General features: G+C 47.4%; 1 protein-coding gene across 2 annotated transcripts; it reads right to left on the reverse strand.

Annotated features, from left to right (window-relative positions):
- Positions 1-635: 635 nt before the first annotated feature.
- On the reverse strand, positions 636-15,273 carry p2rx3a (purinergic receptor P2X, ligand-gated ion channel, 3a). Of its 2 annotated transcripts, XM_030369179.1 has the most exons (13): positions 15,259-15,273; positions 14,964-15,113; positions 14,482-14,617; positions 4,243-4,314; positions 4,096-4,159; positions 3,855-3,951; positions 2,980-3,057; positions 2,486-2,627; positions 2,083-2,219; positions 1,638-1,731; positions 1,389-1,454; positions 1,221-1,298; positions 636-852 (listed from the first exon to the last, which is right to left on the reverse strand). In XM_030369179.1, exons 2-13 carry the CDS (start codon positions 15,095-15,097, stop codon positions 727-729), a joined length of 1,224 nt encoding a protein of 407 aa, XP_030225039.1. In that variant the 5' UTR covers positions 15,098-15,113; positions 15,259-15,273; the 3' UTR covers positions 636-726. The 2 variants fall into 2 exon arrangements, with proteins under 2 accessions (XP_030225039.1, XP_030225038.1); XM_030369178.1 differs by lacking the exon at positions 15,259-15,273 and having other exon boundaries at positions 14,964-15,240.
- Between the last annotated feature and the right edge of the window lie 287 nt (positions 15,274-15,560).

Consider the following 15,560-nt stretch of genomic DNA (forward strand, 5'->3'; position numbering starts at 1 on the left):
ATTGGTGTGGAGTGGGCGTGGTCGTCAAGGCAGCAGGTCATTGGTGTGGAGTGGGCGTGGTCGTCAGGGCAGCAGGTCATTGGTGTGGAGTGGGCGTGGTCGTCAGGGCAGCAGGTCATTGGTGTGGAGTGGGCATGGTCGTCAGGGCAGCAGGTCATTGGTGTGGAGTGGGCGTGGTCGTCAAGGCAGCAGGTCATTGGTGTGGAGTGGGCGTGGTCGTCAGGGCAGCAGGTCATTGGTGTGGAGTGGGCGTGGTCGTCAAGGCAGCAGGTCATTGGTGTGGAGTGGGCGTGGTCGTCAGGGCAGCAGGTCATTGGTGTGGAGTGGGCGTGGTCGTCAGGGCAGCAGGTCATTGGTGTGGAGTGGGCGTGGTTGTCAGAGCAGCAGGTCATTGGTGTGGAGTGGGCGTGGTCGTCAAGGCAGCAGGTCATTGGTGTGGAGTGGGCGTGGTCGTCAGGGCAGCAGGTCATTGGTGTGGAGTGGGCGTGGTCGTCAGGGCAGCAGGTCATTGGTGTGGAGTGGGCGTGGTCGTCAGGGCAGCAGGTCATTGGTGTGGAGTGGGCGTGGTTGTCAGGGCAGCAGGTCATTGGTGTGGAGTGGGCGTGGTCGTCAGGGCAGCAGGTCATTGGTGTGGAGTGGGCGTGGTCGTCAGGGCAGCAGGTTATTGGTGTGGAGTGGGCATGGTCGTCAGGGGAGCAGGTCATTGGTGTGGAGTGGGTTTGGTCATTAGGGGAGCAGGTCATTGGACAGAGAGACGGCTCCCGAGTCACACAGGGTCTTGGTTTCTTGTTTGAGTGACAGCTGGCTGCCTTGGCTCTGAGTAATGGAGGCTTCAATCTGAGCCTCCGACACCTGCAGGAGAGGGGGAGAGGAAGTCAGAGACTGATATGGATTGATGATGGATGGATGGATGATGGATGGATGGATGGATGATGATGATGGATGGATGGATGGATGGATGGATGGATGGATGATGGATGATGATGGATGGATGGATGGATGGAACGAGATCCCTTGAAGTCATCAGCCCAACCGGTGCTAATTTCAATGTTTGACAAAAGATATGATGTTGCAAAATGTTACAGAACACGTCGACCATGAGGGTCACAACACCAACATTGAGCTGGTTCTGGTGGAGCATGGTGTCCCACAATAACAACAAACAACAACAAACAAACAAGCAGAAAAACAAAGAAATGCATCATGGTTTCTTACTTTACCTCCTCAAACTTCTTAGCTTTGTACTGGTCAGCGCCCTTCATGAAGTTCAGCAGGATGATGTCACACAGCACCGTCCCCTGAGGAGGACAGGTCAGGGTCAGGGGTCAGGGGTCAGGGTCAGGGGTTAGGGGTGAAGGGGTATGATGGAGGGCCCCTCTCTAACTTACCAGGCCGATGGAGGTGAGGGCGGCCACCGTGTTGATCAGCGTCGGAACGGTGCTGAACTTCCCCGCCTAGGGGTGGACACACACCCACACACTATATGTGTATATCATACTATCATCATAAATGACATTGGTGGATGCTTATATTTGTCTTTAAGTACAGTGAGTGGATGCACTCACTGGGGGAATTAAACCTTTAACCCTGACACTGTGAACGACATGCTCAACCACACACACAAACACCAGACTCACATTGCCAGTGACCATGATGTCAAAGCGGATTGCATGGGCTTTGAACAGCGTCCTGTAGTCCAGACCGTCCTCCTTCTTGTAGTATCGAGCAAACCTAAGGAAGGAAGGAAGGAAAGGCAGGCAGGCAGGCAGGCAGGCAGGCAGGCAGGCAGGCAGGCAGGCAGGCAGGCAGGCAGGCAGGCAGGCAGGCAGGCAGGCAGGCAGGCAGGCAGGCAGGCAGGCAGGCAGGCAGGCAGGCAGGCAGGCAGGCAGGCAGGCAGGCAGGCAGGCAGGCAGGCAGGCAGGCAGGCAGGCAGGCAGGCAGGCAGGCAGGCAGGCAGGCAGACAAATTGCATAAGCTATTGACACATTAACATAAACAGCAACAGCCCATATGAGAGAAAGCACACACACAGACACACACACTCACTCCCTCACACAAACACACACTCACAGATACACACACCTGAAGTTGTAGCCCTTGGAGACGCTGTTGTGGCTGAAGGGTGCGTCCAGCCGGGTGAAGGAGTACTGCGGCCTGCAGTGCTCCTCGTCCCAGTCCAGGTCGCACCGCCACGCGATGTTGATGCCGATCTCTCCTCCCTGGGGGGGGGGGGGGGGGGGAGCAGAGGTGGAGGAGGGGAGAGGAGAGGAGAGGAGAGGAGAGGAGAGGAGAGGAGAGGATGGGGGAGGGGAGGGGATCAGAGGAGAGGAGAGGAGAGGATGGGGGAGGAGAGGAGAGGTTAGGGGGGAAACAACTCAGAAAATAAGATTAATCCTAAAAAGGGGTGCAGGAGTGGGGGAGTGGGGAAGGAGGAGGAGGAGGAGGAGTGGGGGTGGGTGTAGGGTGTGGGCGGGCCGGCGGTTACCATGGTGGCGAGGGTGTGGACGTCCTGGCCGGTGGAGTTGAGGATGTCCCCCACACGAAATATGGGGCAGAGGGGGCTGCGGACCGGATGGTAGGAGCAGCTCTTGATCTCCTTGGAGGTCATGTGCTGCGGGAAATTACCCCTGGGGGGCGGGGGGGGGGGGGGGGGTGCGGTAGATTGGCTTCATCTAATTGGATCCTGTGACATTGGCAAGTTCCACTCAACCTTTTGTGTGTGCATTTGTGCGTGTGTGTGTTTAAGTGTGTGTGTTTACGTGTGTGTGTGTTTGTTTACGTGTGTGTGTGTGTATGTGTTTACGTGTGTGTGTGTTTGTTTACGTGTGTGTGTGTGTATGTGTTTACGTGTGTGTGTGTGTGTGTGTGTGTGTGTGTGTGTGTGTGTGTGTGTGTGCGTGCGTGCGTGCGTGCGTGCGTGCGTGCGTGCGTGCGTGCGTGCGTGCGTGAGTGTGTGCGTGTGTGTGCGCTTCTTCGTACCGTGTGACATCAAACATGGGGAACCGGATGCTGTTTTTGATGAAGATGGTGAAGTTGTTCACATCGACCATCGGTTCTCTGAGGAAGATCAAAGACTGTATGTTAGAGATTGGTGTGATAGTGTTTTGGTCAATTCTGGTGCAAATTACCATAGACATGTATATGAAAGGGGTCAAACCTACGTCTCATTAAGACGTGGATTGATATAAATCAACTTAAAATACAGCATTTTTGTATTTCAAATTGTTGTTCAGACTGAGTTTTTTTATGGCACTATTCCTGAACTCAGAAATTGTTTAAATACGGCGCATTGGACTGCTTTCAGTGAGCTGTTGAACAGGTCAACTTGATTCTCGCAGCCAGCAATCGACGATCAACAGTCCGACCCCCCAGTCCATCAAGAATCTCTGGTTCGCTGTCCATTCACTTCACTACACACTGTGGACCTCGGCTATATCGGGGGTTTAATCCATGTTCTCACTAATTCACTGCAGACCGACCATTATTTTCACTTCGATCACCAAGTTTTGTTTAGGTCTCAGAAGTTAACGTTTGCATTCATGTTTCTGGACTGAATAGGTTGTTTGAAAGCAATCGCATCTTCACAAGATCCTGATTTAAAGTTGTGGGATGAGACAAGAAATGTGTCCTCCTCGTAATATGGGTTAAATCTGCGTTTCATATTCGACAACTAGCGCAGTGAATGTGGAGTTTTATAAAGTACTTGGATGCATTCCAGGATCTGAATGAATATACCACAAAAATGAGGCATAGTTTTGACCCTTCGGGCCTTCCATACATGCAAACCTAACACGTGCATGCATGTGCGTGTGTGCATGCATATGTGCTTGTGAGTGTGTGGGTTCTGCGGTCACCTTGGGAAGCTCTTCTTCTCCGTGGGACACCAGCCTCGGATCTCACATTTCCCCTCGGATGCGTTGAAATTCTTGTGACACCTGCCTGTTACTGCACCTGTGGGGGGGGGTGGGGGTGTGTGTGTGGGGGGGGGGGAGAGAGAGAGAGAGAGAGAGAGAGAGAGAGAGAGAGAGAGACCAAAATGAGATCCACCTCTTCATGATGCAAACAGGTATTTGGCGAGTGGCGGGGGGAGCGTACCGTTGACCAGGTTGTTGCCGTAGAACGCCTCGCAGTCTGTGTGGTTGGCGCAGTCCAGGGATGGCTGAGAACACACATGATAAATGTCCACCGATTTAAACCAGTTTCTGCTGGTATTACGACCGAACCGCTCAGAGGAATCCTCACCTCTTCACACAGGCCCCGCGTCTGGTTGTCCGTGACGATGACCTTGGTGATAATGCAGAACACACCAGCGCCCTGAGGAACACCACAATGAGCAGGATGCACACGCACTATGTGGAAAACAATCACTCACCATAGAGTACAGGAGACGTTCTGCTCTAAGATTGGCGTGTTGAAGGGATGGGAGCGATGGTGTTCTCCTCAACCCGCTGAACCCCAGGATGTAAATGACCCATATAATTTTGTTTTATCATATTTTATATTATTGAGATTGGTTTATAGTGCCTTGGATATCACATTTGTTCATTCAAATTTGTATGGTGCCCTAAATATGTTTGATTAATATTCATAGCGAATTTTACTTGCACCTTGTTGTGTGACCTTTATTTTGAAAGGCCACAGAGACGTTTACCTGCCGTCTCTCGGTGCGCGACTCAGACGGAAAGGAAGGTTTAAGAGGTGAACACGTTTGTTCATGCTTAGAACTGTTCACAAAACATATGAAGCATTGTTCATCCTTTTAATAGCACCTAGCTGGAAGGCGAACAGGTATGTGTGTTGATAAACTGTGGAATTAAGTTCTGTTACGTTTTGTTTTTGATATATGTGTAAGAGTATGCATTTTTGGAGTTAGCTAATGCTAGCTAGTGCTATTCACCTCGTTGTGGTAGCTAGCTGTGGGGAAAGCATGGTCATATTACGAGTGCATGATTGTGCCTTTTTATTTGCTTTCAGCTCTTACGGTGTATCTGTGGTGTGGATGTGTGAAAATAAATGGTTGATACCGCACCATGGGCCATCAGTCATCTTTATGGAGTGCATCGCTGATTAAAGTCTGAATAAAGTCCAGCTGGGAATGCTACAGTAAGAGCTAGACCCTTCATCAACCCTGCCACCACGCTGCCAGAGAGGAGAGGTCTACGAAGACGAACCACGGACCCAGGTTGCAGCACGACTAGGGGAGACCGGGGATAGATGTCCCACGGCCGACACCTCATGTAGGGAGCAACTCGGCTCCATTCTACGGGTCTTCTAGACAAAGGGACTTTAAGTCATCATGCAGCTGGCTTAAAGGTTTGGTGTGACGGTCAGACATTAAAGGTATGGAACATTTCATTGACTGGAAAGGAACGATTCATCTTCACTAAGAACATTCATATTCATCTGTAACGGTTTAAGAAGAAAGAAATTAAGAAGAAAATTATTTCAACAAAAATGGACATTTATTGAATTTTCTTCTACTAAACGTAAAGCTTATAGGACCTTTAAGAAAAAATAAGGTACTCTTCACACAAAGAAAAAACAAGTGAATTTTGTGACTTTGTTTATGTTTATTGACTGCTATGCTACTGTACATTTTCTGATCATCCTTCCTGTTAACTCCAAATAGAAAAAAAAAAAAAAAAAAAAAAAAAAAAGGGTGTTTCAATGTGTAACAATGTACAGTCTAAATGTTAACTGAATTTTGCATTAATTGGAGAGGTTGATTTCATTTTAACATTGCAGTCAATCATTTAACAATCAGCCTACAGTAATAGGCTCTAGTCCTCTGAGTGGTCTGTATTTATGTCAGATTATCTGCTCCTATCTTCGTGTAGTCTAAATATTAAGGATTCTTCTTCCCGCTGTACAGTCTATAGGCTATTGTAAAGACGAACATTTTATCATATCAATTATGGCAGAATTGAATATTAAAGGAGCAGAGAATCCTACCCCACAGTCAGAGCTAGAGAAACAGATAGATAGCCTACAGCATAAAATAGGAAGGCTTAAAGGGGCTCTTGATGAAACACTGGTGACTACAGAGAGAGAACGTTTAGAGAAGGAAATTCAAAGTAGAGAAGAAACATTAAGTAGCCTCCAAGGTCAACTTCAAGAACAGGAAGAGGATAGCCGCCGACGTTCAACTCGAACAAAAATCATGACTCCAAAAATGCTTGAACTTCAACAAGATGAGGCGAAGGTGAAGGAAAGAAAGATCCTCTCAGCGTATGAAAAATGGAAGAGTCAAGCCCGTGAGTCAAGAGAGCAGTTAAAGAAAGACCTCAATGAAAGTGAGCTGGCATCTCTGCTCGATGCTCTGGAGAAAGATAAAGAGTCAGTGGTGAAAACATATTCCGAAGCACTAGTTCACTTCACACCGTCAGCCGTATTGAGAAACCATGTTGACGCATGTGAGGCAGCTACAACAGGAATTAAGAAAATCGCCTACGAGAGGATTGTAGACATCGATTTAGATTTTGATGCAGAACAAGCACAGCGCCGTCTCAAGGAGCTACTGAAAAACGGCTATGCTCGCTCCGTTTATGGATCCACTGTCTCTAGAATGTCAAAGTCAGTCAACGGTTCTGAAGACACTACTTTAACAGCCAAACGCATGAACGCTGCAGCAGAGCTTGCCGCGAAGGAAGTTGAGTTGGAAGGATTTCTGGAGGAAGAGAAACAAAGGGAGAAAATCCAACTTCTAGAAGAGCAACAAAGGACACTAGAGGAGCAACAAAGGAAGCAGCTTGAAGTTGAAAAACGCGCTCTTGAACGCATACAGGCCGAGAAGGAAATCAAGGCAGCTCGGGCCAGACTACAAGTCTACAACCAGGAAGCTCCACAAGAGGGCAGCGTCCACTCCTCAAATAGTCATAGTGGCTCCCCAGCTCCAAGTAGACAACCCCCTAACGTCACAGTCTCGTCATCTGAGCTAAATATGTCGTCCCTAGCCAGGGCCCTCCAAGATAGTATGGCCCTAAATAGACTTCCAGTGCCAGAGCCATCGGTATTTAATGGTGACCCTATTCAGTTTATTGAGTGGAAAACTTCATTTATGTCACTCATTGACTCAAAGGCCATCTCCTCAGCAGATAAGCTTTATTATCTGAGGAAGTATGTAGGCGGTCCAGCTCGTAAGACACTGGAAGGGACCTTCTATAGAAATGATAGCGAGGCTTACAGGGACGCTTGGGACAAAATGAACCACAGATATGGCCAGCCCTTTGTTATACAGAGAGCCTTTAGAGATAGGCTGACAGAGTGGCCGAAAGTCCAACCTAAGGATGCAGAGGGACTTCGGGACTTTTCAGATTTCTTGAACGCCTGTCAAGATGCAATGTCACATGTGAAAAACCTTGAAATACTGAATGACTGTGAAGAGAACAGGAAGCTAGTCCACAAACTGCCAGACTGGATAGCATCTAGATGGAACAGGAAGGCTACGGAAGCCTTGGACTCAAATCGAGAATTCCCCAGTTTTAAGGACTTCACCACCTTCATAGCAAAGGAGGCAAGGATTGCCTGTAATCTGATCACCTCACCATATGCCTTCCACAACTCCGAGTCTAGCCCAGCTAAAAGGAATAACAGGGACCCCAAGAGGAACAAGGCGAGTGTTCTGAGTACTCAAACCGAAACCGAAGCCGACGGTGAAAGGCAAAGGCCAGCGAAGGGGAAGGAAAAGCCCCCTTGTGCGTTCTGTCAAGACACTCAACACAGGCTACACGGATGTCCCAAGTTCATCGCCAAGACTCTGGCAGAGAGAAGAGAATTTGTGAAAGAGAACAAGCTCTGCTATGGCTGTACCAAACCTGGCCATAGTGCAAAGGACTGCCGACATAGACATTCCTGCAACACCTGCAAAGGCAAACATCCAACCTGTCTTCACGATGAAAACTATGTAAAAGGGGAACGGTCCAAACCTTGGGAAACCATATCCCCAAGCAACACACATCGAACAGATCCTGCCACGACTGCGAGGTCACATGCCGTCACGACTGGACAGTCTACCAACACGTCGATGATTGTGCCTGTTTGGGTGTCATCCAAGAATAACTCACAAACTGAAAAACTTGTCTACGCCCTGCTGGACACACAAAGTGACACCACATTCGTCGACGAGGAAGTGAGCAAAACTTTAAAGGTAGACTCCTGTCCAGTAACACTGAAGTTAACAACTATGATAGGATGTGACACCATTGTGAAAAGCCAACGAGTTTCGGGGCTTCGTATACGAGGTTACGAGTCCCCCATCCACATCGACCTTCCTCCTGCCTACACGAAAAACTGTATTCCAGTGAACCGCACCCACATTCCTACAAGCGAAACGGCCAGACAATGGAATCATCTCTCCACAATCGTAGACAAGATTCCACCGCTGCAGGATTGTGAGGTTGGTCTTTTAATAGGATACAACTGTGCAAGGGCAATGGCACCAAGAGATGTAATATCAGGAGGAAATGAAGAGCCTTACGCAGTTTGTACCGATCTAGGATGGAGTATAGTTGGATGCTCTTCGCCATGCCTTGACGCTCCAAGTGTGGCAAGACGGTGTTTCCGGATAGCTGTCAAGGAGCTCCCTCCAGTCACCCCTGCAGATGCTATTCGTGTTCTGGAATCCGATTTTAAGGATGCCAAGGAGGATGGGAAAACGGTGTCCCAGGAAGACATCCTGTTCCTGGACAAACTGAAAACTGGCATCAGGAAAAATAGCCAAGGTCACTACGAAATGCCCTTACCCTTTAAGGAGAGACCCAACTTACCTGACAACAGACAGCTTGCCGTCGTTCGTCTCAACCATCTCAAGAGGAAGCTGTCGAGGGATGAAAGGTACAAGGAACAGTACATCAAGTTCGTGGAGGATGTCATAGAAAAGGGTGACGCAGAGGAAGTCCATGATGGTGGGAAGGAAGGAGAAAAATTGTACGTACCTCATCATGGCGTCTACCACGCCAAGAAGCCAGACAAGCTGCGCGTGGTATTCGACTGCTCCGCCAAATACAAGGGAACCAGTCTAAATGATCATCTGCTCACCGGACCCGACTTGATGAACAATCTCAATGGTGTTCTCCTTCGCTTCCGACTACACTCCACGGCGTTGATGTGCGACGTAGAAAGGATGTTTCACCAATTTCATGTGAGCAAGATGGACCAGGACTATCTGCGCTTCCTTTGGTGGAGGAAAGGAGATCTCAGCGCGCAGCCTCAGGAGTACCGTATGAAGGTGCATATCTTCGGCGCTGCCTCATCGCCTGGTTGCGCGAACTATGGCTTGAAGTATTTAGCTACCGAGCACAGAGACCTATACCCTCTAGGTTCACAGTTCATTATGAGAGACTTTTATGTCGATGACGGGGTCGCAAGTATGGACAGTACGGAAAAGGCTATTCAGCTCGCTCAAGAAGCCAGAGAACTTTGTGCCCTAGGTGGTCTTAGGCTCCACAAATTTGTGTCCAACGACAGAGCTGTCTTAGAGAGCATACCGTCATCTGAACGTGCATCAGACATTAAAGATCTCAACCTTACCTTTGATGATCTACCTGCAGAAAGAGCATTAGGTATCCAATGGCACATCGAGTCAGACTGCTTAAAGTTCAACGTCAACCTCAAGGACCAACCTGCAACACGAAGAGGTATACTGTCTATGGTTGCCTCCTTGTACGACCCCTTAGGGTTTGTCGCCCCATTCTTGCTAATCGGAAAAGGAGTGCTGCAGGAAATGTGCAGACAGGGAACGGGTTGGGATGATCCCCTGACTGAAGAACTTCGTCCACGGTGGGAGAGATGGAAAAATGACCTTACCAACATGGAGAAGATAGACATCCCCCGGAGTTACGCACCTGCAAACTTTGGAAGGGTTACGAGACAAGAGATACACCACTTCTCCGATGCAAGCATGATTGGCTACGGGCAGTGTTCATACCTGAGACTCAGAAATGAAGAAGGAGACATCCACTGTGCCCTAATCATGGCAAAGTCTCGTGTTGCTCCTACGAAGGTCACCACAATCCCGAGATTAGAGCTAACAGCTGCAGTCATCTCAGTGAAGACCAGCAATGTGTTAAAAGAAGAACTTGGATACGCTGATGCCAAGGAGTACTTCTGGACTGATTCTAAAGTCGTTATAGGGTATATTAACAACGAGGCTCGACGTTTCCACACGTTCGTGGCCAACCGCATCCAGAAGATACACCTCAGCACGTCTCAACAGCAATGGAGATATGTCCCCACTGACCAAAATCCGGCGGATCACGCCTCCAGAGGCCTAACCATCAGTGAGCTGATATCATCAGACTGGTTCCAAGGACCTGCGTTTTTATGGGAAAGGGAAATCGGCCTCTCAGAGGAGGTGATCTCGGAACTGCCACTTGGAGACCCAGAAGTGAAAGGCGCTCAGACACTGAGCACAGAAACTACAGAGCAAGACTCCCTGGCAGCTCGGCTGTCAGGGTTCTCATCTTGGTCCCGGGCTGTTAGAGCAGTGGCGCGTATCCTTCGACGAATCAACAAAGACAAATCCAATGGTCTCTCTACAGTGGAGGAACGAGAGGACGCGGAGCGCCTCATAATCAAAGATTTACAGAGACAGACATATCCAGAGGAATTGAATCTTCTGAAGAAAGGCTCTCGGCTGCCACTCCACAACGAGATGCATCGCCTCGACGCCTTTCTGGACAATGATGGTGTGATCAAGGTGGGAGGTAGACTCGGTGACTCAAATCTCCCTCACGCAGCCAAACATCCTGCGATCATTCCGAAGGAACATCACGTCACGAAGATGATCATCGTCCACTGTCATGAAAAGGCTAAACATCAAGGTAAAGGAATGACCATCAACGAAATCAGGTCAAAGGGCTACTGGATATCGGGGATTGGTCGAGCCGTGGCATCTCATCTTCGCCAATGTGTGATGTGTAGAAAGCTCAGGAGACACACCGAAGAGCAAAGAATGGCCGATCTCGCACCAGAGCGTTTGGATCCATCTCCACCATTTACATACTGTGGAATGGACTGCTTTGGACCCTTTTACACCAAAAAAGGACGGCGTGTGTGCAAAAGATATGGCCTTCTCTTCACCTGCTTCTCCTCCAGAGCCATTCATATCGAAATGCTGGAGGACATGTCAACAGATTCCTTCATAAATGGACTGCGCTGCTTCATAGCCATACGTGGTGCAGTGTGCCAGATAAAATCTGACCAAGGAAGCAACTTCCTAGGAGCTAAAAATGAACTGAAGGAAGCTCTTAAGGAAGTTGATATTGACAAACTGGCAATCTTTCTCTCTGAGAATCAGTGCGACTTCATCATGAATGCACCAGGTTCAAGCCACGTCGGCGGAGTGTGGGAGCGTCAAATTAGGACGGTCAGGAGTGTCCTCAACTCGACCCTCTCTCTCTCTCCTGGAAATCTGGACGATGCGTCCCTCCGAGCATTCTTCTATGAAGCAATGACAATAGTTAATAGTCGCCCTCTCACTGTTGAAAACCTCAATGATCCCAACAGTCTTGAGCCGCTTACCCCTAACCAACTTCTTACCATGAAGTCTACCCCAGCTCTTCCTCCCCCTGGCAAGTTCATCAGAGAAGATATGTATGCGAGAAAGAGGTGGCGCCATGTACAGTACTTAGCGGAGCAGTTCTGGAGCCGTTGGCGTAAAGAGTATTTATCCAACATCGCCATCCGGCAACGCTGGCACATCCCGAAGAGAAACCTACAAAAAGGGGATGTAGTGATGATGAAAAATGATGATCTGCCCAGAAATGAATGGAGGTTGGGTAGAGTTTCAGAAACTACAGTGGATAGGGATGGACTGGTTAGGAGGGTGAAAATCTGTCTAGGTGATAGAAAACTAGGCAAGAAAGGTGAACGTCTCACCAAGCAGAAACTGGTCTTGTTACTAGATAGTGACTAGTTAGTTACAAACTAGCACATGCCTTGCATCTATTAAGATGTGTTTTCATTTGTTTTGAAGTACTTGACACTTCTTCCTTACCAGGTCTATGGTCTATGGTTATTTTGAGTTAAAAAATCATTTGTGTTTGCACATGCTTGATTTGACTATATTTGAAACACTAATGATTTGGTGGGAGTGTAAATGACCCATATAATTTTGTTTTATCATATTTTATATTATTGAGATTGGTTTATAGTGCCTTGGATATCACATTTGTTCATTCAAATTTGTATGGTGCCCTAAATATGTTTCTGATTAATATTCATAGCGAATTTTACTTGCACCTTGTTGTGTGACCTTTATTTTGAAAGGCCACAGAGACGTTTACCTGCCGTCTCTCGGTGCGCGACTCAGACGGAAAGGAAGGTTTAAGAGGTGAACACGTTTGTTCATGCTTAGAACTGTTCACAAAACATATGAAGCATTGTTCATCCTTTTAATAGCACCTAGCTGGTAGGCGAACAGGTATGTGTGTTGATAAACTGTGGAATTAAGTTCTGTTACGTTTTGTTTTTGATATATGTGTAAGAGTATGCATTTTTGGAGTTAGCTAATGCTAGCTAGTGCTATTCACCTCGTTGTGGTAGCTAGCTGTGGGGAAAGCATGGTCATATTACGAGTGCATGATTGTGCCTTTTTATTTGCTTTCAGCTCTTACGGTGTATCTGTGGTGTGGATGTGTGAAAATAAATGGTTGATACCGCACCATGGGCCATCAGTCATCTTTATGGAGTGCATCGCTAATTAAAGTCTGAATAAAGTCCAGCTGGGAATGCTACACAGGATGCACTGCAGCCCGCAGGCGGCTTTATTCTCTACCGAGGCTGTTGAACCATCTAAGGGTTTACTAAATGGGAGGCTGTCTTTTTGATGTCTGTAAAAAATGTTATCAATACTGTCAGAATGTTTTGTTTTATATTGTCACACAAATTTGTGCAGTTGCACATTTAGAAATAAAAAATCGTGCATAACATTATATTAGAGGAAAATAGTTATAATCGGGAAAAGACACAAAATGATTACATTGTTATTGTGTGTGTGTGTGTGTGTGTGTGTGTGTGTGTGTGTGTGTGTGTGTGTGTGTGTGTGGGGCCGGACCTAAATGATCTGTGCAACAGAATGTCAGTCAAACTGGAATGGACACAACACAACTCACACACCGCACCACAGGCATCTGATGCAGTTGTCACCGACCCTTCTGTAACCGCAGAGGCAACTGTATATCACAACGAGGCACAACACATACTACAGAACACTACAGCAAGGAGATTCCTTCTCAACATAAAACAAACAGAGACCAAACAACACTGGACTGGACTTAGAATGCAGGGAAAGCTAGTATGCCTAGACTTTGCCGACCACTCTGCTTCCCACTCCATGTACAAAAATGCTGCTGTTGGGGAGGACATCCTCTGTTTCACTGCCAAAGCTAGGCTGCAGGTGCTACCTACCAAATACAATCTGGCATTATGGTATCCTGCACACCACCATCCACACTGTATAATGCACTCTGGCCATCAACTTGAATCAGTTGCCCATGTTGTGAATGGCTGTACTATGTACAAAGGACTGTATATTGCACACCATGACCGACTTGTCGATCTAATTTCCAGTAATGTTAAGGAAGTATCTCTAGAAAATGTAACCATGTACAAACATTCACGCATCATGCCGGAATGGTTTAACAGCCCTATTGATGTGATGTGTAACATCCCAAATACCCCTGATGTTGTGTTTTTAAACAGAGACAGAAGGGAAGTGCTCTTACTTGAGATAGGCTGTGTATTTGATCTGTACATGGAAATGGCTTTCAACGATAAAATCCTTAAATACCAGCCCATTCTGGAAATTCTAAGGGACCTAGGCTACCAATGCAAGCTAATAGTGTTTATTTTTGGAAGCTTGGGGCATGTTCACAACCGTGTTTTCAGTGGGTTAAGGCTGGCTGGGCTCTCCAGCAGAAAATCTAAACAATTAGCAAAGTTCTGCTCCATATCAGCAGTGATAGGCAGCCTGGCAGTGTGGCGCAGGAGATGTTTTTTGTACCCTTGAACAATGACTCATCTTATCTCTGAAATATTTGAATCTTGTCTCTTGTAATGTGATTGGTGGAATCAAATAAAGAATTAAGTGTGTGTGTGTGCGTGTGTGTGTGTGTGTGTGTGTGTGTGTGTGTGTGTGTGTGTGTGTGTGTGTGTGTGTGTTGCAACACGACTTTGGCTACCAATCCCCCCTCCCCCTCCCCCTCCCTTCCCAGTGATACCTGTCCAGGACTAGAATCACATTGGACTTAATGCTGAACTTGCACTTTATTATCTAGTATGTATCTTATCACCCATTGATTGTCCTGTTATGTTTTGTTAGCACTGTCCTGTCCTGTTGCACTATATCTGTTGAAACACACACACTGGAACGCTGAGAAAAAATCCTACTATGTTAGCATAAATGGCAATAAATTATTCTGATTCTGAACAGTACAGCACACAATGGGATCCCAGAGGGTCAGGGGTTATCTGGCAGCCCACCTGGGGGGGGTAGACATAGTCGGCCGTGTCCTGGACCTGGTTGTCCTGGTAACCGAAGCCCTTGACCTTGGTCATCACGGAGGACTCGACCCCGGTATCGTTCTGCTGGTACGCCTTCTCGTAGAGGAACACGTAGCTGCAGCACAATATACGCCGATATGTCATTCATCACGCCGCGGGTTTGGTTTATGTAGAACAATGTATAAATAAAAGAACACGGAAATCAGTACTTCGTTACTCTTGTTCTATTACACACATATTTCATAATATTGTATTATAGTGGCAATAGAATGCAGTAATCAGTAGAATTCAAGCTTAAGTCATTTACATAAAAAACCAAGTTGATTTGCCGTTAGAATATAAAGTGAACTGAATTGTACTTTTCTTCAGTCTAATGTTCAGTCAAAAAAAACCACAATGTTCAAATGTAAAACACAGAGACACACATACACGCACAACATTGACAGACACATAACACTGACCCGACGAAGTAGATGATGATGAGCAGCTGGATGATGCGGTTGACTATGCCCACCGACCAACTCTTGACCACCACAGACTTGGTCGTCTCGTATGTGAAGAAGTCGGTCACGAAGGCCCCCAGCATGGAGGCCATGGCTGCAGCTCTTCCTCTATATTGATAATAATAATAATAATAACAATTATAATAATTGTAATCTCTCTCGAGTGCTAAAGGACAAATGGTGAGCGCCAATAGATGCACTCTCCTCCTCACTGCCACTCAAGATGTGGTCGATGCCAGAGACGCTACCTTACCCTTCTCTCTCCCACCCTTCTGCTGTAATGGTTGATGGGATGGACTGGATCCAACCACACCCCCCGGCCCCCCTGAATGGGAGGGTCTAATAGACTGAATCCCCCTCCTACCGGACACACCCATACTCTTTCTCTCTCTAGATACATAGAACACATACGTGCTTATGCTTAAATCTTAACAAATCTCAATATGCTCACAGCGAAATAGGCAGGTTTAAATTTCTCCATTCTGTCCACCTGATGGAACCTGTCCTGGCTGGTGCGCACCACCTATGTGCTGGGGCGCACCACCTAAGGGCTGG

Source organism: Gadus morhua, chromosome 10, assembly GCF_902167405.1.
Source record: "Gadus morhua chromosome 10, gadMor3.0, whole genome shotgun sequence".
Classification (NCBI taxonomy): Eukaryota; Metazoa; Chordata; class Actinopteri; order Gadiformes; family Gadidae; genus Gadus; species Gadus morhua.